Source organism: Suncus etruscus, chromosome 4, assembly GCF_024139225.1.
Source record: "Suncus etruscus isolate mSunEtr1 chromosome 4, mSunEtr1.pri.cur, whole genome shotgun sequence".
Classification (NCBI taxonomy): domain Eukaryota; kingdom Metazoa; phylum Chordata; class Mammalia; order Eulipotyphla; family Soricidae; genus Suncus; species Suncus etruscus.
In genome coordinates this window covers 4,192,410-4,214,092 of record NC_064851.1, presented here as the reverse complement: position 1 = coordinate 4,214,092, position 21,683 = coordinate 4,192,410, and the positions used below count along the sequence as shown (strand labels likewise).

At 42.5% G+C, this 21,683-nt stretch overlaps 1 protein-coding gene and 1 pseudogene across 3 annotated transcripts in view; both read left to right on the top strand.

Moving 5' to 3' along the window:
• LOC126006282 (apolipoprotein L3-like) overlaps positions 1 to 20,684 on the top strand; it is a 76,219-nt gene extending 55,535 nt beyond the window's left edge. Inside the window, exons 1-2 of one of the 3 annotated variants that reach the window (XM_049771669.1) lie at positions 1,563 to 1,685; positions 5,771 to 6,980. In XM_049771669.1, the coding sequence (XP_049627626.1) occupies positions 1,606 to 1,685; positions 5,771 to 6,740 (1,050 nt within the window). In that variant the 5' untranslated portion in view covers positions 1,563 to 1,605 and the 3' untranslated portion in view covers positions 6,741 to 6,980. Of the gene's footprint in view, positions 1 to 1,562; positions 1,686 to 5,770; positions 6,981 to 19,531 lie in introns of those variants that run through there. The other 2 variants (XM_049771671.1, XM_049771670.1) reach the window with 2 other exon arrangements.
• Positions 18,363 to 18,483, top strand: LOC126007986 (uncharacterized; annotated as a pseudogene).
• Positions 20,685 to 21,683: the final 999 nt, after the last annotated feature.

The window sequence follows — 21,683 nt, the reverse complement described above, 5'->3', positions numbered from 1 at the left end:
TGTCCAACAACCTGTAGCAGAAGGAGACAGGTATCTGCGTAAGTGCTCAGAATTAAATGGGGAGAGAGAAGAGTGAAGAGCCTTGCCATAAGAGCAAGAACCAGGAAATTGAAACATTCCAAGGATCCAAGGGGAGGAAAGGAGAAAGCCAGATAGCAGAGCAGCTTCTGAATTGGGAGGTACAGACAGGTGAACTCTCACAAGGTGATGTAGCTGGGGGAAGTCACCCAAGGGGAGGTGCAGCCAGAGCAAAGGGCTGGAGGTTGGGATGTTAAGAAATAAGAGAGCTGGGGTTCAAGATGCCTGGACCAAGCCAATGAGTAGCAGAAAAGTGTGTGTAAGGTGACAGTTCATTAAGGACATCCTCGTTGAGCAAATGACCATTTCTTCATCTCTTAGAGATCATGGGACCAACTGCTAAGGTTTTTCCTATATGATAATTGAGTGTTACATACGGAGACAGATTTACTTTTCACTGCCCTGGGTCTTATTCTTTCCCTCATTGTTAAGCTGATGGGGGCCAGGAGATGCTTTATCCTTGTGGTGTCTAATCATAAAATGCTCTCTGGCTTCTTGATATTTATGTTCCAAAACAGAATAAGTTCAGATAGTTAAAGTTCAGTTTGGGAAGTGGGGGTGGGGGAAATGGCATCAACAAGATATCAGATCTTACAGGGTGGCCCTTATATCACTGGATACAGGCCTAGAAGGCTCTAGAACTACTGGGGTGCCTCATGTAATCCCTGAATCAAAAGGGCCCTAGTAGCATCATATGCTTGGTCTCTCACAATGACTCAGAGAGGAGTTCTGAGACCTCAAGAGCACTTCTTGGAGAAACTGCCCCCTAAAAACTAAAGGCACTGCTTGCACCCTTTCATATTAAGGCTGTTGCTTTTATATTTTAAACTTTGTCTTTTTGGTAGCAGAAATGAAATCATTTAATCTTCTGACTAAAAGTCCAAGATTGGGCCCGGAGAGATAGCACAAGGTGTTTGCCTTGCCCAGGACCAAAGGTGGTTGGTTCGAATCCCGGTGTCCCATATGGTCCCCCGTGCCTGCCAGGAGCTATTTCTGAGCAGACAGCCAGGAGTCACCCCTGAGCAACGCCGGATGTGACCCAAACCCCCCCCCCAAAAAAAGTCCAAGATTAAGGTATCAGCAATATTGACCCAGCTGTGACCATTCTTCCTGGTTAGCAAATGGCAACTTCCCATTGGTATTCATACGATCTTTTCCTCTGGTGTGGAGAGATAGAAAGACCGACAAACAAGAGGTTCTCCTCCAATTCTTTTCAGGAATTCAGTCATGTCCAGTTAGAACCCCAACCTTCAGACTCAGTTCAGCTTTTATACGTCTTTAATGACCTGGTCTCCAAATGCAGTTATTTTAGAATGACTACTTCAGCACACAAAAGAGAGATGTGATCATAAAAGTTTATCCCTTAACACCAGGTGACTCTAGTCACAGTGTTTGAGTAGAGATATGAGATATATGTAGACTCACTACCAGGAAAGCTACACCCCAGTCCTCTCACCTAGTATCCTTTGTCTTCCATCCAGTGAGCAGCAACTTTGTGTGAGTTCCTTTCACTCCCTCCTGATCATCATGGACCTAGAGATTCTACAGCTACTACTAAATGACGATGGAACCTGGAAGAAATTCATGGAAGAAATCGAGTTGTCCAGGTACCTTCAGTGGGACACCTAAATGCAACTCTGTCTGCCCCCTGAGCTAGTTTCTTCCTGCTACAGAGAGAGAGACCTTTGGCTGAGTTGAAGTTGTATGTTCTCTACAGTAGATGAGAAATGTATCACCAAAGCCTTTTGCTGGCAGTGATTAGTGATTCCAATTATTGAAAGTGGTGTGGGAAAAAGGGATTGCATGACTTTGGCAAGTGACTTAATATACACTTTGCTTCAATGTCTTCCTTTGTTTCAGGTTGTGAACAAAGTAGGTAACACGTGTAAAGTACTTACATAATGCCTGAAGCATGGTAGGTGCCCATGAACATTGGCATCTGAGCCCTATTTGGAAGATGCAGAGCAAAATACACAATTATTAAGGGAGAGAAGCTTAGTGGCCCCTTGCAGCATCAGAAGGAATGTCTGACAATTGTGTGATTTAAGAGATGCTAAGACTCCCAAGTCACCTCAAAACAGAGAAAGCCTTTCTCCTGCATCCTGCCTGGGTCAAATGTACATCTACTTATTTTGATCAGTTTGGGGAAAGACTCTGCACATCTACGGAGCTCTTTAGAGTTCCATAAATGCACATGTGTCCAGCAACAGCTGGGAGAGCAGGGTGTTGGCTAGGTCATCAATGACAAAGAAGAGTTGAGGAGTCCCAGGGAAGGCAGACTTAGTAGCACCTTGCCTGCATCATAGGCAATTGTGCAGTAAATGTACCCAGAGACCTTCATTTGCACAAATCTCTGGTGTAAGGCTGAGAAAAGAACAAATAGCAGGGGGGGGGTGGGGATATTGCTGAGATCCCTTCCATCCAAGAACGAATTAAAAATTCAAAATGCCGAGTTGGATAACATGCAGATTGAGGGCAGAATCTCTAAGGTTCTTTTTTTTTTTTTTTTTTTTTTTTTTTACTTCAATGATAGATTAAACTCTTCACTTCTGTGGGGTTTAGGATGCACAGAACACACCAAAGTTGGTATACTCTGTTACAGCTTATTCCTTAGGAGGAAGGCAGAGGGTAAAGAGGGTATGACGAGTTCAAATGTGACCTTTCCCTTGTCTTTATGAGGCATCGCTGTCTCATAGTCAATGTGGGACATAACCGATGGAGAATTGTCAGCCAGGAAAAGTCTTTTACTCTCTTATTCTTCCTACAAAATTTTCTTGGGCACAATCGCATGCCATCCATCTGGTTGGGTTGGCCTGTACTCTACCCTACACCCTTGATGGAAACTATGATACCATATGACCCCCCCCCCCCAACTCCATCATACACTGTAGTGGAAGTCTCATGCCTCCAATCCTACGGGATTGGAGAATGCGGCAATGACAACACAGGCAATAATGCACATCGGGGAGATTAAACAGGTTCAAGAACTTCCACCACAGCTCTCTTCTGTAAAATTACCCCACAAGTCATGTTTCCAATCCCAGGCGAGAGGGTCTGAAGCAGAGTTGCTGCATGAAATAATCCCAACTAGGCTGAGGGTGAAATATGGAGTCTGGCAATCTTCTACCTCATATCAAGAGCGAGTTGCCTGCCAGAACTGTCGTTTTTATTGAGTACAAAGATCACCCCTGGGTGGGGGGGATTTAGGACAGAGTAAGGAGAGATAACTCTGGCTATCCTGAGCCAGTCCCACCTAGGTTTACATTATAAGACAATCTCTGTTTGGGGGATAAAACCAAGTTGTAAACTAATAGATACAAAAGAACCAGGGATGATCTTTGTTTTGGGTTTAACCACATTGTAAAGAAAAATATACAAAGGAACCAGGGGTGATCTTTGATCTTTGTTTTGGGTAAAACAAAGTGTAATCTAAGAATATGCAAGCAGGCAAAAGGAACCATCAGGGAGACAAGCTAGAAGTCTCTCTGACCCAAGGTCTTTATTGGGAAGAGTAGAGAATACGTAGGAGTAGGGGCCCAATCCAGAGGTGTTTCCCACCCGTCAGGGACAAGTACATGCAAAGAATCATCCTGAATAGTGTAAGAACCAGTTATTCCAAAAAAAATACCTTCACATTGTTCATCTCACCTGTGTCCAAAGGTTGAGACAGAGAAAATACTCATTCAAACAGGACTTTTAGGGACCTGCTCTATGGGGTTAATTTTACTTGGGATGAATCTTCTACTTGGTCATTGTTACTGCACTCTTCGTATCCAGATATTCTTAAACATGAGACAAAATAGACCTCGAAATGTAGAATTTTGAACATTAGCGGAGTCTGGTTACATTTGATGCCAGAGCTCCTGCCAAATATAAGATCAACTCTAATAAGACATTATCAGGGTCTGCCACCCTGTATACATGCATACACCCTACATCCATTCATACATGCATACTGCAGTTACTGTCAGGCTCTACAAATACAAATTGACCTTCAGTTTCACATTTCATTCCAGTACTACAGACGCTGGGCTATTGTGTACAACTCCCAACTGCTTTTCAACTTGCTGGAATTTGAAAACACTACCACTGTTTAGTAACAACAATGAAATCCTAGGTCACAGTTTATGCCTATTAGACCTTGGTGCTGTACTTTCCACAAAACACTCATGGCCAGAAATTCTTAGTGGTCTTTCAGTCCCGTACAATCTCAGAACCATAGATCCTGCCTGAAAATTGCCATCCGAAATCCAAAATCTCAGTACAGGCCAGCCGAAAGGTTGGCATTCATCCCCTTCTTTAGAGGTTCTAGGAATAAAGAAGAAATGGAGGAAGGTAATCCTATTGAATAGTTTATAAAGCAAAAGTCTTAGAAAAACTGTAAATACCTCAGAGTTTTCTTAACTCTGATGAAAACTTCAAAGGAACAATATTAATATTGCTTATTTGAATCAGAATAGAGAGATCATTAGCAAATGACAAAAGTCAAAAATAGGGGGCCGGTGAGGTGGCGCTAGAGGTTAAGGATGTCCTGCCTTGCAAGCACCTAGCCAAGGAAGGACCATGGGTTCGATCCCCCGGTGTCCCATATGGTGCCCCCAAGCCAGGGGCAATTTCTGAGCACTTAGCCAGGAGAACCCTTGAGCATCAAATGTGTGTGGTCCGAAAAACCAAAAAAAAAAAAAAAGTCAAAATAGAAGATTGAGGGTGGCCAGAGTGATAGCACAGCGGTAAGGTATTTGCCTTGTCTGTGGCCAACACAGGATGGACCTGGGTTTGAAAGCCGGCTTCCAATGTGGTCCTCTGAGCGTGCCAGGAGCTACTTCTGAGTGCAGAGCCAGGAGTAACCCCTGAGCACCGCCGGTTGTGACCCAAAATCCTTAAAAAAAAAAAAAAGATGAGATGGAGACTAAGGTGTTTCCTTCCTCATTGAAAAGAACATCATTTTAAATAAAGAACATATCTCCAGAGACCAGGGTAAATGGTAGATCTGACTGAGTAAACTGGCTCTTCCCTGGACTCTCAATTCTCTCTAGATGAAGGGTTTCCTTCTGCTCCAATCCTCCTCTCTATTCATAATGAGCCAACAGCAACCAAAAACCAAATCACCTGCCTTTGTGAGAGTCAGTGTTCACTCACTTGAGTAGCAATTTCTCTTTATTAAATGCAGATGGCTTCAGAGTCCCTTAAATTGGAAGATGGGAGCATTAGAACATTGGCCTTGAATGAAGCCTACCCAGATTTGTGGCTCAGAACCTCATATGGTTCTCTGAGTCCCACACGTGTGATCCCTAAGCACAGCCTAGTTTGGTGCGATTCACACTCCCTCTTCCAAATATGAATCCTTTAATATGGTATTTACCAACATTTTTCTTCCTGAGAAGGCCCAGGTTCTCCCTTCAACATGTATCTTTTTCTCATCTCACATCTCTCTAAATGCCTTTAATAAAATACGTCTGTCTCACTAAAAGGAAAACAGATGAGATTACCCATTCTTTCCCTGACTGACAAGTACCATGGTATTTTGACATTGTAAGAAGTCAAGAAAACTAGCAATTTGTAAACACAAAACAAAGCTTTTTATGTAACTGTGAGAAAAGCTGTGATTTGTGAAAGATAGATTATGTCCAGCCTATTTTACATCATCCAGCTACAGTAAATGCCATTTATTGCCCCCCCCTTTTTTTTATAGTGATAAAGGAGTGGTACTCCGTGAATGTCTGAGGAAGCACAAAATCCTCACAGCAATGGAAGTCAAAGAGATGCGCCAACAGAAGCAGAAGATCAGGAATGCAACATTCGTTTTTCTCTTCATTTTATTCTTGTTTTGCGGTTATTATGGCTGTACTCTGGCTAACACATTTGTAATTGTGGTAACGTGTATATTTTGGATGTACATTTACCACACTTTCCCATCATCAGAGTACACCATACTCAGGGAAAGGAGTCTGAACGTATTTCCTGAGGTGAAAGTAAAACTTGGCAAGCTCATAGCACATCTTCAAGAAATCATAGATGAGGCTGACCAGGTCCACAAGAAACATACTGCTGTTAATATGGCGGCCAGCTGTTTTGGGATGGTGTCTGGCATGTTGGTCATCCTGGCCATTTATCTGGCTCCTGGAAGAGAAGATCTCAGTGTGGTGCTGTCCTCAGCCGCATTGGGACTGGAAGTATTGGTCATTACTATCAATGTGACCAATATCATGGCACAGGACACAAACATGGCATTCATAGAAGCAAAAGCCAGTGATATTTGGATCTACCCAGAAGAAGGGGCCATTAGGATATCTGATAACATGTTCAGACTTTCTTCTTTATTGAACATTTTTACAAGGTTCAAACACCTTTGGGGGGATGTTAATGTCAAGAAAAAGGTCACAAGTGGTGCAAATTTGATAGCCAAAATCTCACCCTTCTTGGGCAGTGTGATATGGAGAGAATTTGTAATTATTGTTAAGATCATGAGCAAGAGAGCCTACATCATGGGTGGGATCACAGTAGGCTTCTGTGTTCTGATGGATGCCTACAATCTTGTGCAGGCTTCAAAGCAGTTGAACATAGGGGCCAAGAAAGAGATAATAGAGAAGATGAGACAGTGGACCCAGGCACTGGAGAGGATATTAGAGGTGGTCAACCAGATCCACAGGAGTATGCTATAGGACAGCACAGACACAGTAGTGTCATGTTGGAGAGAAAAAAACCTTATTAGAGGAGAATTTTCGATGAGTTGGAACAGGTGATTAAAGAGATGACTTTTCTATAGCAAAGCTTATCAGGTGGGGTGTGGAGGGAGAAGTGGGTAGTGCAGAAGTTGATGTTTCCAAAACAAGCAGTTGCCTCCTGTCCCAAGAAGCCACATTGGGTGCCAAAGTGTGGGTGCCCCTGCCTGCAGGGACACACCAATTAATATGTGGTTATTCTTTCTTGGAGGGAGATGCAAACACAAAGACAGACATGACAGATAGACAAAGACAGACACGGAGACAGACAAAAGTGGGAAAAGGATTTCTGATCCAAATCCAATTTCATTTATTGAAATTCAAGGCCTGGCTTATATACATTTTTGTATGGACACAGTTCTGCTCGTAAATATGTCAATAGGAAATGTACATAGAACAGACCATATTGTCCAGATAACAGGACCCATCAGCAATTAGGATGGAATGAACAGCTAATGGGACCTGTCTTCATCAGGTCGGGGATGTACTGATTATGGAACCCATCTCAGGCAGGTCAGAATGTACAGATGACAGAACTCATAATTTTAGACTCAGTTTCCCAGGACCAAAATTCTGTGCTTTCTTTGTTTCTGTACAAACCTTAAATCTTAAATGTTTATTTATTCCTTAAGGCTGCTTGCTTTTAGCATAGCTCTCTGCTTGTTGCCTTTCTGTGCCTTACAACCCTTAAATCTTAAAAGTTTACATTTATTCTCAAAGCTGCCTGCTCAGCAAATTCTTTGCTGTCACAAGGCCCAGCATTTCAGCCCTGCATTTTCTGGCCTGTCTTAAGGGGCTCTCTACAAGAAGGAATAGGAGTATCTGCTTAAAATAGTGGGGGGAGAAAGCTGGAAAAAGATCAAGATGTTTTACCTTGCACTAAAGGAGAGGTGGGTGCACGACTAATGAGACATGGACAACCTGTGTGAGGCCTGCAATGGAAAATATTGAACACCTGTTATCTAACACCTGTTGGATACAGATGTTAAAAGTGACTCTGATGAACAGGCCTCAGAGTTGATCTCACTAGATGCCCACCTTGCAAGAAGGGAAGTCCCCTGCCTTGCTGAAGCCCTGGCTTCTGAATACACAGATTAACCCTACAACTGCCATCATGCCATCACTTTTATACTCCTCTCTGCACAGACTTGTGGCCTCCAAAGACTCCAGGGATGCCGGGTTTGTGGCTGAAATTTCTCCAAAGATGGTTTAGAGCCAAAGCAGGCTGCTTTCCCGACCCCACCCCACCCCTTGTGCCTCTGTACTTCCAAAGTCTCAATAGCCATGCCTACAATCCACAGCTGACCCCCTTGCAAGCAACCAATGCCGTACACTCATCTCAGTCTCCAAAGAGAGACACAACTAGTAGTTAAAACGCATGGGCATATCGGCCACAAAGCTCCCCACTATGGGCTCCCTCCTTAAGAGGAGAACAAGTCAAGAGATACAAGAGACACAGCTTCTCTGAACCTCATTTTCCTCATTGTTCAATTCTGTTTGGTTTTTCCTCACCTTGTGTTTCAAAACTAGCTCAGCAAACGTGATGTGGTGGCAGCTACCTTCATGTCCCACTTATCTGCTGAGCTCCATAGACACACTAGTTTAGAAAGTCCACACCACAAAAAAAATCACGGGAATACCAGTCTTCTAACCGAAAACTTTATGGCACCCTTGGAAGAGAGTAGGCCAAGTCTTCACCTTCCTCAAACACTCAGGCTGCTTCAACCATACCCCACAGGTGCCACCATGCTAGAGGTCCAATTTCACTGCTTCATGACTAAACTCTGTAGAGACACCTAACCAACAAAATCTCTAGGCATATTATCTCTTGGGGCTGAAAACTCTGAGAACTTCTCAGAGTGGGGGAGGAGCAAGCAAGTACTCAACCCCAGTACTTCAGAAACCCCAGCAGTTATACCCATGTGATACATCTGCCTTACATACAAACATACATACATACATACACACATACATAAGCCCATATCTACAGATCTTGAGATTTCTCTACAAAAATTCCTCTCGACTTCCCAGTAGGTGTATACCAAATTAGTTGGGAGAGTAGAAGCCAACTAATCTCAAATAAAACAATACAGAATGCTCAACAGGCAACAAATACAGTAGGAAAACCTCAATCAAAGACTCGACGACCCCATTGTGTAACACTTTTCAAAGTATCTTTTGCTAAAGTATTTTTATATCATCCCACTTGCCATTTAGCTGCAACAAGCAATATCAAATAATTGTATGTCTCTCGAGGATGGAAAGCTATGAGTTGCATGGGAAAGTGGGGACAATGGCGGAGGGAATGTTACACTGGTGATGGAATTGGTGCTGGAACATTGGCAGAAACATGAGAAATTTTGTAAATCACAAAGTTTAAATAAATATTCAAATATATGTGTAAACAACAACAAAAAGGATGATTGTGAGGGCCTCAGTGTTGCCTTCCTCTGCACTCCAGATACATACATAATGCACTGAACTAGTTGAGCAGAAGCAATAACCAAAGAGAAGGAGAGAGAGAGAGAGATCAAGTAGCCATCAAACTGTACTGCAATTCATAGAAGAAATTTCAATGCATCTTCCTGTGTCTCCCCTTGTGGTACTTCCTTTGGCCCCTGAACACCCTTCACAATTGGCCAAAGTGAACCTAATGATACAGACTTAGTCCTCTACTACTACAACTTCAATGGTTTCTCGCTACTTTTATCATCAACATCCACAGAGGTCCAACCTGATCTTGTCTGTGTGATATGGAATCCCTGAAAGGAAGATGTAGGCAAGGCTCCCTCACAGAAGACTGAGGTGCGAAGAGATTCCCAGGAATAGGATGGGATCGTGAGGTAAAGGAGCGGAGTGTCGGTACAAAGATACGCTCTTTGGTCCCACATAAGGTCATGATTGTTAGTGAGTCCTCATTTACCTGAAGAGGCAAGAGACAGCATGTGAACCTCCCCACTCTCCCGTGGGCTGTACATTGAATCTTAATTCTCTGTTTCCAAGTGTGCAGCACATCAATGAAAAACTAGGATCCCAGTATAAGAAGCAAAAGGTATGGACATGCAAAATGAGGAAACCCAGCTCATTCACAAAACACCTTCAGACCTTAGAGGTTGTTATATACTTTGCAGAAGTCTTTTAAATAATTTTAATTTTTTTAAATCATCTTGAGATAGAGTTAAAATGCTGATAGTTGAGTTTTCTATCATGCTGTATTCCAACACTACCAGAGTCCTATACCTACCTTCCTTCCTGCCTGCCTGCCTGCCTGCCTGCTTCTTCTTTCTTTCTTTCTTTTCTTTCTTTCTTTCTTCTTTCTTTCTTTCTTTCTTTCTCTTTCTTTCTTCTTTCTTCTTTCTTCTTTCTTTCTTTCTTTCTTTCTTTCTTCTTTCTTTCCTTCTTTCTTTCTTTCTTTCTTTCTTTCTTTCTTCTTTCTTTCTTTCTTCTTTCTTTCTTTCTTTCTTTCTTCTCTCTTCTTCTTCTTTTCTTCTCTCTCTCTCTTTCTTTCTTTCTTTCTTTTCTTTCTTTCTTCTTTCTTTCTTTCTTCTTTCTTTCTTTCTTTCTTCGTTCATTCTTTCTTTATCCTTCCTTCTTCCTTCCTTCTTCCTTCCTTCCTTCTTCTCTCTCTTTCTTTCTTCTCTCTCTTTTCTTTCTTTCTTTCTTTCTTTCTTTCTTTCTTCTTTCTTTCTTTCTTTCTTTCTTTCTTTCTTTCTTTCTTTCTTTCTTTCTTTCTTTCTTTCTTTCTTTCTTTCTTTCTTTCTTCTTTCTTTTACTCTTTCCCTGTCTGTCTCTTTCTCTCTCTCTCTCTCTCTCTCTCTCTGTCTGTCTTTCTTTTCTTTCTTTCTCTTTCTTGGTTTTGGACTACATCCAGAGACACTCAGGGGTTACTCCTGGCCAGGCACTCAGAAATCGCTCCAGGTTTGGGGGACCATATGGGATGCAATGGGGATCAAACTGCAGTCCATCCAAGGTCAGCGGCGTGCGAGGCAAATGCCCTACCACTGCACCACCTCTCTAGCTCCCAGAAGTCTTTTCTTGATCCACTTGACAATCACTTTCCTGGAGCCTTTAAACCATTTCTTCCTAAATAAATCATCCAGGACATGACTTGGTGGAGTTTAGTTCTTACATGTATGGTCCGGGGGTCCATCCCAACACCTAAATATAAGTCAAAGACTCTCACTTACCTAATACTAAAACAATCTGTTTTGCCTCATATTCACTTCTTGGTGATTCATATTTTCCAACAATTTCACTTGGGCATGCGTATTAAAGCCTATGTGTCATTGAGCAATTTTGTGGCCCATCAACCTTTACCCTGAATTCCATTGTCCTAAGGACAATGTTTTAGTGCTTTTCCATTAAAATGCTTAAACACACTGAGATTCGGGGCTGGGCGGTGGCGCTAGAGGTAAGGTGCCAGCCTTGCCTGTGCTAGCCTTGGACGGACCGAGGTTCGATCCCCCGGAGTCCCATATGGTCCCCCAAGCCAGGAGCAACTTCTGAACGCATAGCCAGGAGGAACCCCCGAGCATCATCGGGTGTGGCCCAAAAACCAAAACAAAACAAAACAAAAACACTGAGATTCCTGATTACAGTTACCAGACACTCAAATCTTGCTAACAGGAAGAGAATCAAGTGCCATTGGGCACTAGGGCAGCTGAGTGTGTGGAAAATAGTAAAACCAAGATGTGATTTGCAGAAGTTATTCTGGACTAATGTAACTGAAAGCTTCAAGGCAAAATACTGCATTTCAGATGCAGTAACTGAGATTAATCAGACTCTAACTAATATCAGTCTTGGCCTAGAGAAGCTAGACCATCCTCACTGCAGTGAGAAGCTTCAGCAGGAACAAAAGACTGAGAAGAACATGAAGGTAAACAAGCCAAAGAAATGAGCTCTTGTCCTGTACTACTCCATACCAATAGCTTCTTCTCTACAGAGAAAACCCGGGTGGGTTCAGATTGGGGAAAAAAACGTATAAAAACCATTTTTGTAGAAATGCAGTCACCATGTTTGCACCCAGCCTGCTCCATAGCCTCATTTTCTTCTTGAAAGAGATGTAAACCAAGATGTGAAAAATTATGGTTACACAGGCCACACAGCTGAAAGCTGACAACCTTGGGAGGAGAGGGTGGGCCAAGCCCCTACTCTGCCAGCTGCACCCATCATCCACAATTGTTTTCTTTTTTTTTGTTTTTTGTTTTTTGGGTCAAACCTGGCAGCGCTCAGGGGTACTCCTGGCTCTACACTCAGAAATCACTCCTGGCAGGCTCAGTGGACCATTTGAGATGCCGGGATTCGAACCACCAACCTTCTGCATACAAGGCAAATGCCTTACTTTCATGCTATCTCTCCGGCCCCCACAATTGTTTCTTAACCAATGTCCCTGCATCACCACTCTTCTATAACTCTCTGCAGAAACTTCAGTCTGACCAAAACTCCAGGCATGCTGGTATTTGGGCTGATACACCCAAAGATAACAGATAAGGACTTTTTTGGAGTGAGTACAGACACCCTTCCCCCTACTTTCTTTTATTTCCAGAGGATCTGGCAGCTGAATACAAACCCCACAAAAGACACAATGTTAGGAAGAGTACTTAAAATTCCTGGAAAAAAGTCACATTAGCTTCCGTTTAATGACTATTTGTGTTTAATACTATCATCCGAATATAAAAGAACAATGTGCAGCTGAAATCATTTAATAATCAGAAACAAATGAAGCAACAAGAGCTTAATAAATCTTTTGACAATGACTTAATTCATTGGAAATACAATCATTTTTCACAAATTTGCTTGTCTTTGTATTTTTTTATTTTCCTTCTCATCCTTCCTCATTTTTTCTTTCTTTTCTTTTTAAAATAATTTTGCTTCCACTTATTTAAAACAAATGTATTATGATCAATATGTCAACAATGTGATACATGCTCTTTAAATAAAGTAAATATTTTTAATAGAACAACTTTTCAAATACTGGCAGTGTGCTTTCCCTTTCTTTTTTTTTTTTTTTCATTTTTCTTTTTTTTCTTTTTTTGGCCATACCCAGCGGTATTCAGGGGTTACTCCTGGCTGTCTGCTCAGAAATAGCTCCTGGCAGGCACGGGGGACCATATGGGACACCGGGATTTGAACCAACCACCTTTGGTCGTGCATCGGCTGCTTGCAAGGCAAACACCGCTGTGCTATCTCTCCGGGCCCAGTGCTTTCCCTTTCTGAGATTCAACACCATCTCAACTTGGCATATGTCATTCAATTCATGGATAGTTTTGACTCTTTTCCCACTGAAGAAGCTCACTTCTCTTGAATGTGTCTTACTCTGTTTCCTCTTCATAATTCTAAATAAATTTGTTTTAGCCTCACTATTCTCTATATAAAATTAATTTCCAAGACAGAAGATGACATACCTAGAATAAAACCTGGACACAGGTAGAGCCAAATTTCCTTTTTCTGCAAAGCACAGTTCCTTGGTTCCTAAAGAACTCAAATATTGGCAATTAACAACTCATTCTCCATGTAGATCAAGTGAGGTTCTGGCACAGTCTGTCCTGTGCCTAATGTAGCTGGTGAGACATGATCATCCACACTGAAGAGGTGCTCGTGGCCGATTTATCAGTCCTGACCTTATTCCTCCATGATCCTGGGTTGACTCCTTCCTCTTCTCTTACCCACATTAGATGAGACGTCTGTAGAGTCATCGCGTGTGCACCAGTAGACTTGCCACTGGCACATATGGTTCTTCCTTTACAAAAGAGACAAATTCATCCCTGTGAGGACCATATCCTTGATGGTTTGGTTTTGATAAGATTGTGGAATTTTCTGTCAGCTACTTGCCTTGACAGGACAAAAAGATTGTTCAGGAGCTTCCACTTACTCAGTTTCCTCCTGACTACTGAATAACAGTTGTGAATGAATTTTTCCTGAAAATCAAGACCTGGTGGGGTGCCATAGTGCCATGTCTGTGTGACATGGTGAAAGCCATGCTCTTGGACATGAGGCAAAAAGTCTCATGGAAGTTAGTCTCCTGGAACAGTCGCAGGTGGCCCTGGAGCAAGAAAATATCCCCACGTCATGTACTGCTTCTGGGAACAATTATGATTGTTTTTATTACTTTATGTTACCTGGGAACACTTGATTCTATAGAAACCCATAACATATAATTATTTGAGAGCATGTTAATGATTCTATGAATCACATAAAAACTTCCAAAAATGTTTATTTTAGAAAAGGAGCCTTTAGCAGAAAATCAAGGAATTTTGATTAAAAGCTATCACTAACATTCTTAAGAATAATCATAGTAAGAATTATTTAGCCACTACTTTGGATCAGTTATAAGTAAAAGAGTTTCTCATAGAAGAATCTAGAAAAAGCCCATAGCACAAAACCTGACAGCTGGAGGTACTTGAAGGACTGTGACAGATTCATATGAGTATTTGTATAATAAGGCAGAAATAGATCATGTAAGAGAAACAGGATTTCTTATGTTCCTAAGAAAAAGCAAGGCACATGATGGTTATATCTAACATGGAGCAAATGATGGGAACCACCTATATATAAGACTAGACTATGGCCCTCTTAGCATAGGATTAACTACACCTGATCCCTTCCTTACCTTATACAGGAGTGTATGATGAGGCTGGTAACAGATGAGTGGTGCATGAAAGAAAAAGAGTGTCTTATTATAAATTGCCCCTTTTAGAGATATTAATAAAAGCAATGCCTCTTTAATGTCATCTTATACAGGAACAAAAGGATCTACTAAAAAAGCAAATAAAGAAGACTGTGGAAGGCTTGAACCAAAGCAGTACACGATTGGAAACCTAAGCCTGGACCCCCAGACATAGATTTAAAATGATGAATCTATAACATATTAAATATAACAAAAATCCTGCTCACAGCTCAGGCTGGGCAGGTTTCTAAAACCAAGTAAAGATTAACCACAAGTCTTAGGTCATATAGTTAATATAGACAATCACCAGAGTGCCAATGTTTAGAAATAGTAAGATTAGACCTGATTCTTGATGAGGTCAGCATGCTTAGAAAATTGTTAAGAATGTGTTGAAATGAGAAGCCTGTCAATTGATGTCTTTTGATTTCTTGCCAGTCTCTGCTGTTAAACCTATAAATAACCTAGAGAAATAAATGCAGTTGCTCTGTAGCGGAGGCTCAGGCCAAAGCTCTTAGACACTTTCCAGCACCCGAGACTTCCAGTCTTTTGTTACACTGACCCCTTGCCCACCTGTCTTCTGAGGAGGACTGAGTGCTGGCTGAGCAGTCTGCGGCAGTGGGGATGGTGTGCAGTATCTTTGTACATTAGTACTATAAATCATAATGCTAATGTGTTCGTGTTATTTAAACTACACACATATGTCGGAGGCTTAGTTTCTTTTTTAAGTTCTTTAGAAGCAAACGAGCTCGGAGAAATTGCAAAAAAAGGACTTGCAGGTACTTTTCTTTTTATTTACTTCTCTTGGTTTGGGGGCCATATCTAGTGATGTTCCAATGTTACTCCTGGCTCTGTACTCAGCAATCACGCCTAGTGGTACTCAGGGGACCATATATAGGGTTGCCAAAGATCAAACCGAGGTGGGTCCCATGCAAGGCAAAAGCCCTCCCTACTATACTATGGCTCCACAGGTGAATCCCTCCCCACCAACAGAAAAGAAAGACAGGTAGGACTTAGACACTGACTTTGGTGTGAAAATTATCTCCCTGAATTCTTACACTGGCGAGTTTCCAATTCCTGGAATTGCTAATCTATTCTTTTCAGTGTAGTTTCACTTTCTCTTTTCAGGCTATATTAGCTGGAAGCTGCCTGTGCTCTTTTCTTCACTACTTGATCTCTGTCCTTGCAGCCCAGCCCGAGGAGGATCCACTCTGGGGTAAGTTGGACACAGGGAACCCCTCTCACTCTCCTAACATGTTGTTCTGAGCAAGGGATTGTTGTGACTTTAACAGCAGTAATGCCAGGCTCAGGGGATTCGCCCAGCTGCTAAGACAACACAGAGGGCAGAAGCAGAGCCTAGATTTGAATCCACATCTCTCCTCTCCCCTGTGTCCTATACAGAGCTCAGTTTGGGGCTCAGATGGTCCCAGCGGGATACCCCAACACCCCATGAGCCAATAGGACCCAGAAAGCAGGTGAGTGTTGGGGGGGGGCTCCTCCCTTTGGGAATTTAGAAGCAACTGAGAAAGAGGGGAGTGGAGGAGTCTGAGCCCCCCCCCCCACCTCAGGTGCTTTGAATTCTTGCACCGCTGGTCCCTGTTGCCTATGCTGAGGGGACCAAGGATTTCTGCCGAGACCCTAGGATCAAGCTGTCCTTCAGACACAGGAAGCAGATTTGGTGTCACCCGTGTTTGGGCTCTTGTTCCGTGCCAGTTTCATGGGAAACTGAGGCCCTGGGAAAGAAGTGGTCTGCCCAGGGTCCAGGAGGGAGAGAAAGCAAAGATATGACAGGGCTCTCCCCTTTTCACCCCTTCTCTCTGAGGACTGTGGGGTAGCACAGCCAGGACTGTTTCATGAACTCAAGTTTTTCTTTCTAGTAGGAAAGACCCAGGGGGGTGGGGGTGGCTTCTGGTGCCCGAAGTTCCTCTCTGCACTGTTCACTGACTTCCATCAGTTCTTGCAGCCCCCTCCAAGAATTTAAACAGAGTAGACCTGTGTGCTCCAAATTAAGATGCTGCTAGGGGAAACAGGGAACACATTGCAGACACCCCCACACTCATCCAGGCTGAGGAATCTTTGTTGTATTTTTACTGAGGAGAGTAACTTTTTTTTTTTTTTTGTATTTTGGGCCACACTTGGCGGCACTCAGGGGTTACTCCTGGCTTTGTGCTCAGAAATCGCTCCTGGCAGGCTCAGGAGACCATATGGGATGCCGGGATTAGAGCCACCGTCCTTCTGCATGCAAGGCAAACAACCTACCTCCATGCTATCTTCCCGGCCCCCCTTTTTTGGGTGGGGGCTTTCCATTTTAAAGCTATATTTGTATATTCGTGTGTAGTTAATTATAAAGTTCATGATTAAACTTAAAACTCAAAACAATTCTAATCACAATACAGTTTATCACATTTAGAAATCATCACAGAACTTGAAATGCTTAAGTAAGGGATCCTTATGGGATGCTAGGAATCGAACCCGGGTCTATCCAGGGTCTGCCGTGTACAAAGCAAACGCCCCACCGCTGTGCTATCTCCAGGAGAGTAACAGTTTAACGACATGAATGCTTCTGTGTGCACAGGGAAACCCAGAAATACTGAGCGCCTCCCCCTTGTGGGTCAGACCCCACATTAAACAGCATGACGAAGACCAAGGGGCTAGTAAGAAGGCAAGGCAAATCCGGGAATCCCCAGGAAGGTTCAAAAAGCACAGCCAGGACTGTTTCACCAACTCAAGGTTTTCTTTCTAGTGGGAGGTGGGGGTGGCTTCTGGTGTCCCAACTTCCTCTCTGTACTGTTCACTGACCCCCAACAGGAAGCCCCATCAGTTCTTGCAGCACCCCCCCTCCAAGAAGTTAAACCATTTACAATGGATGGATTTCAGGGACAGATTTGCTCTCCCCTGCTGGACTGTCTGGCTGATTAGTTAGTGGGTCGATTGATTGATTTACCAAAAAATTTTTGTTTTATCTTTGTCATGGTTCTCGTGCTATCTTTGTCCTCCTCTTCATATTCCAGGCTCCTTAGTCACTACACTACTCAGTCTTTCTCTAGCCTTATTGCTGGATACTCAAATGGTATTATTACATGAAAACCTCATTCAAGGGCAAAGGAACAGGGTGCATTCTGATCTGATACAAATTAGGGAGCTTCTGAAGGCGAGATCTTTACCTTACATTTGAACAGCTTGATAGTTTAAAAGTCTTATTTCTTAGGATCCTGGAACCTGAGCCAGGTAAACCAAAAAACTCCAGAGGTGACATTTTCTGCTGATTTCTGAGAAGAGCTCTAAATTTCTGAAAGGTTCTGTGAATCTCTTTCATGCACTTGGTCATTGACCTTCTCTGCTTGGTCCTTGACATAAATGATCCACTTCACCTTATTTGGAGAAACTGCAGCAGAAAGAGAATATGTATTTGCCTAAGCCAGATGCCATTTGGTCTCCTGAACATCACAGGAAGCCCTGAAAGTCACCCTCCCAGTGAATCACAAGAATTGTTCTGAGGCTACAAAAGCACTTCCTAAAAGACATAACCTTCCCCCCAGCCCCCACAAAAATAAAACAGAGGTACTGCTTAAACACTTCCATATATAGGCAAATATATAATGTCTAGATTTTCACTTTTAGGTAGTAGAAATTAGACCTTTTAATATTTTTGGTGGAGTGCACCTACCCAGTTGTTTTTAGGGTTTACTCTTGGCTCTACACTCAGGGATCACTCCTGGTGAGCTCAGGTGACCATGGGGAATGCTGGCAAGCTCCCTCCCTACCTATAGCTACTTATACTATCACCCAGGCCTGTAGGCCATTTGCCTTTCTGACAAGAAGTCCAAGATCAAAGTACTGGCATATATATATATATATAATATATATGTATATATATTTAAAAAATAAAAAAAAGATAAGGCTTCCCAATCCTTACCACAGACTGTGACTTTATAGAAAGAGGAGGTACAGTAAATGCACCCCATATACACCTCAACACAGGCCATTTGCCTGGTCTCTATTGTGAATTGGGGGACCAAAAAAACAGTACTGGCACAATTGAGATGCTATGACCACTTTTTCTGGTGAGCAGATGGAAACTTCCCATTGATCCTCGAATGGCCTTTCCTCTGGTGGTCAGAGATAGACAGTCAAGAGGTTCTCCTTCAACAATTATCAGGAATTCATTCTTATCAGATTAGGATCTAAACCTTCAGATTCATTTAACTTTTCATACATCTTTAAGGACCAAATGTCCACATACATATTAGGACAGGAATTCAACATGCCATAAACGAGATATGATCCAAGCTCATTCCATGATACCAGTTGACTCCAGTGACCAGATATGTAGAACCACCTGAGACTCTCTACTAGGGTAGCTACACCCCAGTCCTCTGACCTGGTATCCTCTATCTTCCATCTAGTGAGCAGCAACTTTGTTGTGGATTCTTCTAACTCTCTCCTGATCACCATGGATACAGAGTTTCTGCAGTTACTGCTGAAGGAGGATGGAGTCTGGGAGACATTTGTGGAAGAAATCAAGTTGTCCAGGTAATTCCAGTGGGGGACATGAATATAACCCATTCTGCCACCATCACATGGTTTGTCTCACCTGGGTCCAAAGGTTGAGACAATAAAAATGCTTCATTCTATTAGGACTTTTCGACACTGGAACACATGTCTCCAGAGCCCAGGGTAAAGGGCTATGAGCAGCCTGACTCTTCACTGCACATTCAATTCTCTGAATGAAAGAGTTTCCTTGGGCTAAAATCCTGATCTTTTTTTCATATAGATCCCACCAAGAAAGATCTACCTTTGTGAAATTGTTCACTGACTTGAATGGCAGATTCTCTTGATCAAATTCCAATGATTTAGGAGTTCTTTGAGCTGACATTTAATCCATATATTCCCAGATTGATAAGTACCACATGGTTTTACAATGCACAAAGAAATATTTGTACATCCCTACAAAACCCTTTACATTTTAATTACTAGTAAAACTTCTTAGACTAATGTGAGGTTAACTAGTCCAACCCATTTTACACCCTCATTTCACACACCAATCACACTTTCTTCTTTGTTTCAGTGAGGAGGGAGAGGTGCTCCGTGAAGGTCTGAAGAAGCACGAAAGACTCATGGCTATGGAGGACAAAGAGATGCATCAATGGGAGAAGATCGGATATGCAATGTTCTTTTTTCTCTTTGCTTTATTTTTGTTTTGTTTTTATAGTTACTGTACTCTGGCCAACATCTTTATAATAGTGTTAACATGTATGTTTTGGATGTACAGTTACTATGCCCCACCACCATCAGAAGACATTACACTCAGGGAGAGGATTTTGAAAGTGTTTCCTGAGGTGAAAGTGAAACTTGGTAAGCGCATAACACAGCTTGAAGAGCTCGCAGACAGGGCTGACCAGGTTCACAAGGGCTGTACTATTGCCAATGTGGGAGCCAACACCGCTGGGATAGCATCAGGCGTCATGTCCCTGGCTGGTCTTTGTCTGGCCCCTGTGACAGGAGGCCTGAGTGTGGGGCTGTCAGCAGCGGCACTGGGGCTGAACATTGCAGCCACTGCCACCTCTGTGACCACCAGCATTGTGGAGCAGACAAACATGACATCAATAGAAGCAAAAGCCAACAGCATAAAAACAGTGGGGATCTCTCCAGAAGAGTTGGCCTTTGGGGTCCTACATCAGAACTCAAAGAGATTCTTTTCTTTCTGCAGCAACTTCAATAATTTAAGGAAGATTCAGGGGCATGTGCTTACTGCTGAAAATTCACCCCCAAGTTTGTTACAGAAACTGTTTGGCTGCACTGCTAAGACAATGACCACCAAAGACAAGATCTTTGGTGGGGCCACAACAGGCCTCTGTGTTTTGATGGATGCTTACTTTCTCCTTCAGGCATCAAAGCAACTGAAGGCAGGGGTAAAGTTAGAGCCAGCAGAGAGGTTGAGGCAATGGTCCCAGGAGCTGGAGAGGATAGGAGACATGGTCACTCAAATTCACGGGAGTCTGCTGAAGAGTTTGACTCTTTCCGAGTAGTGCACAGAGCAAGGCCATGTGCGGGGCAACTGTACCATTAAACCTCATCAGAGGTGGAGATAAGTCTAGTCAGCTATTGATTAAACATTAAACTTTAAAGATTTTTTTTTTCTTGTGGTAGAGCATATAAGATGTGGTATGTTGGGAGAGAGATGCAGGTTTATGCCGAAGATTTATGCGTCAAAAACAAGTCAGGATAGAAGATGCTGCACATCATATTTTGTTTCACTGGTTTAAGATTAAGAATTAATTTTTTCTGTGCTTATATGGCCAAAGTGTGCTTTATGATCCAACACACTTTATGACGGAAAGTGTTTGTGTCACATATTAACAAATGTTAATCTTGTTGTCATTTTTTTGCCGGGTGCAATAAAAAGTATATATGAAAATGCTGGAAATAGTCTATGATTTCATGTAATGAGACAAACCCCACATTTCACTGTGGAAATAGTACACCGGTAGCAACTGTGCTAATAAGCATTTAAATATGCATTTTACAGAAATGTTTCAATTCCACAGCAAAAACTAAGGAATGATTGTTTTTAAGTTCCTCATAAGATCAATGCAGCTATAAAATATACATCAAACAAGCAGGACAACTGGTCATCTTTGTAAAAATCTTCTTCAGGCAGATGCTTTCTTGTACTGCTAAATTAGAATGCCATTCAAACATTAAATTATTTAGGAATGTCTTTCCTATATATGCATCATTGGTTACATATACATAATTTTGGTTTTGTTCAAATAAATATTTAAAAATTACTTTCAAGAATATTAGCCTATAGAGACCCCATGTGGAAGGCCTTCTCCCTAACTTGGGTGTGCTGGGAGCCTTGATAGGCTCCCAGCCTTCCCCTCTTCTGCCCCCGGCCTCCAGGCCTTCTGGGGTGGCAGCCCAGGCAGCCAGACAAGGTGGGTGTCGGGAGGTCCCTCCTGGATGGGGTCCCAAGCTTTCCCCGCCCTTCCCTCAGCTCTAGGGAGGGAAGATCCTGGCTCCCAGCTCTCTCTCGATCCTCTCTTGAGCTGGAGGCTAGCTCTAGCTGGCATGGGGTTGGGGGGGGGGGAAGAATATTAGCCTCTAAATATCCAGATTACCATCGTCTATTTATTTTATTATTTTAACATATATTGCAGTTGAGACTAAATTTGTTTGGTAAATTAATTTCTAAACCTAGGGCCCGGAGATATAGC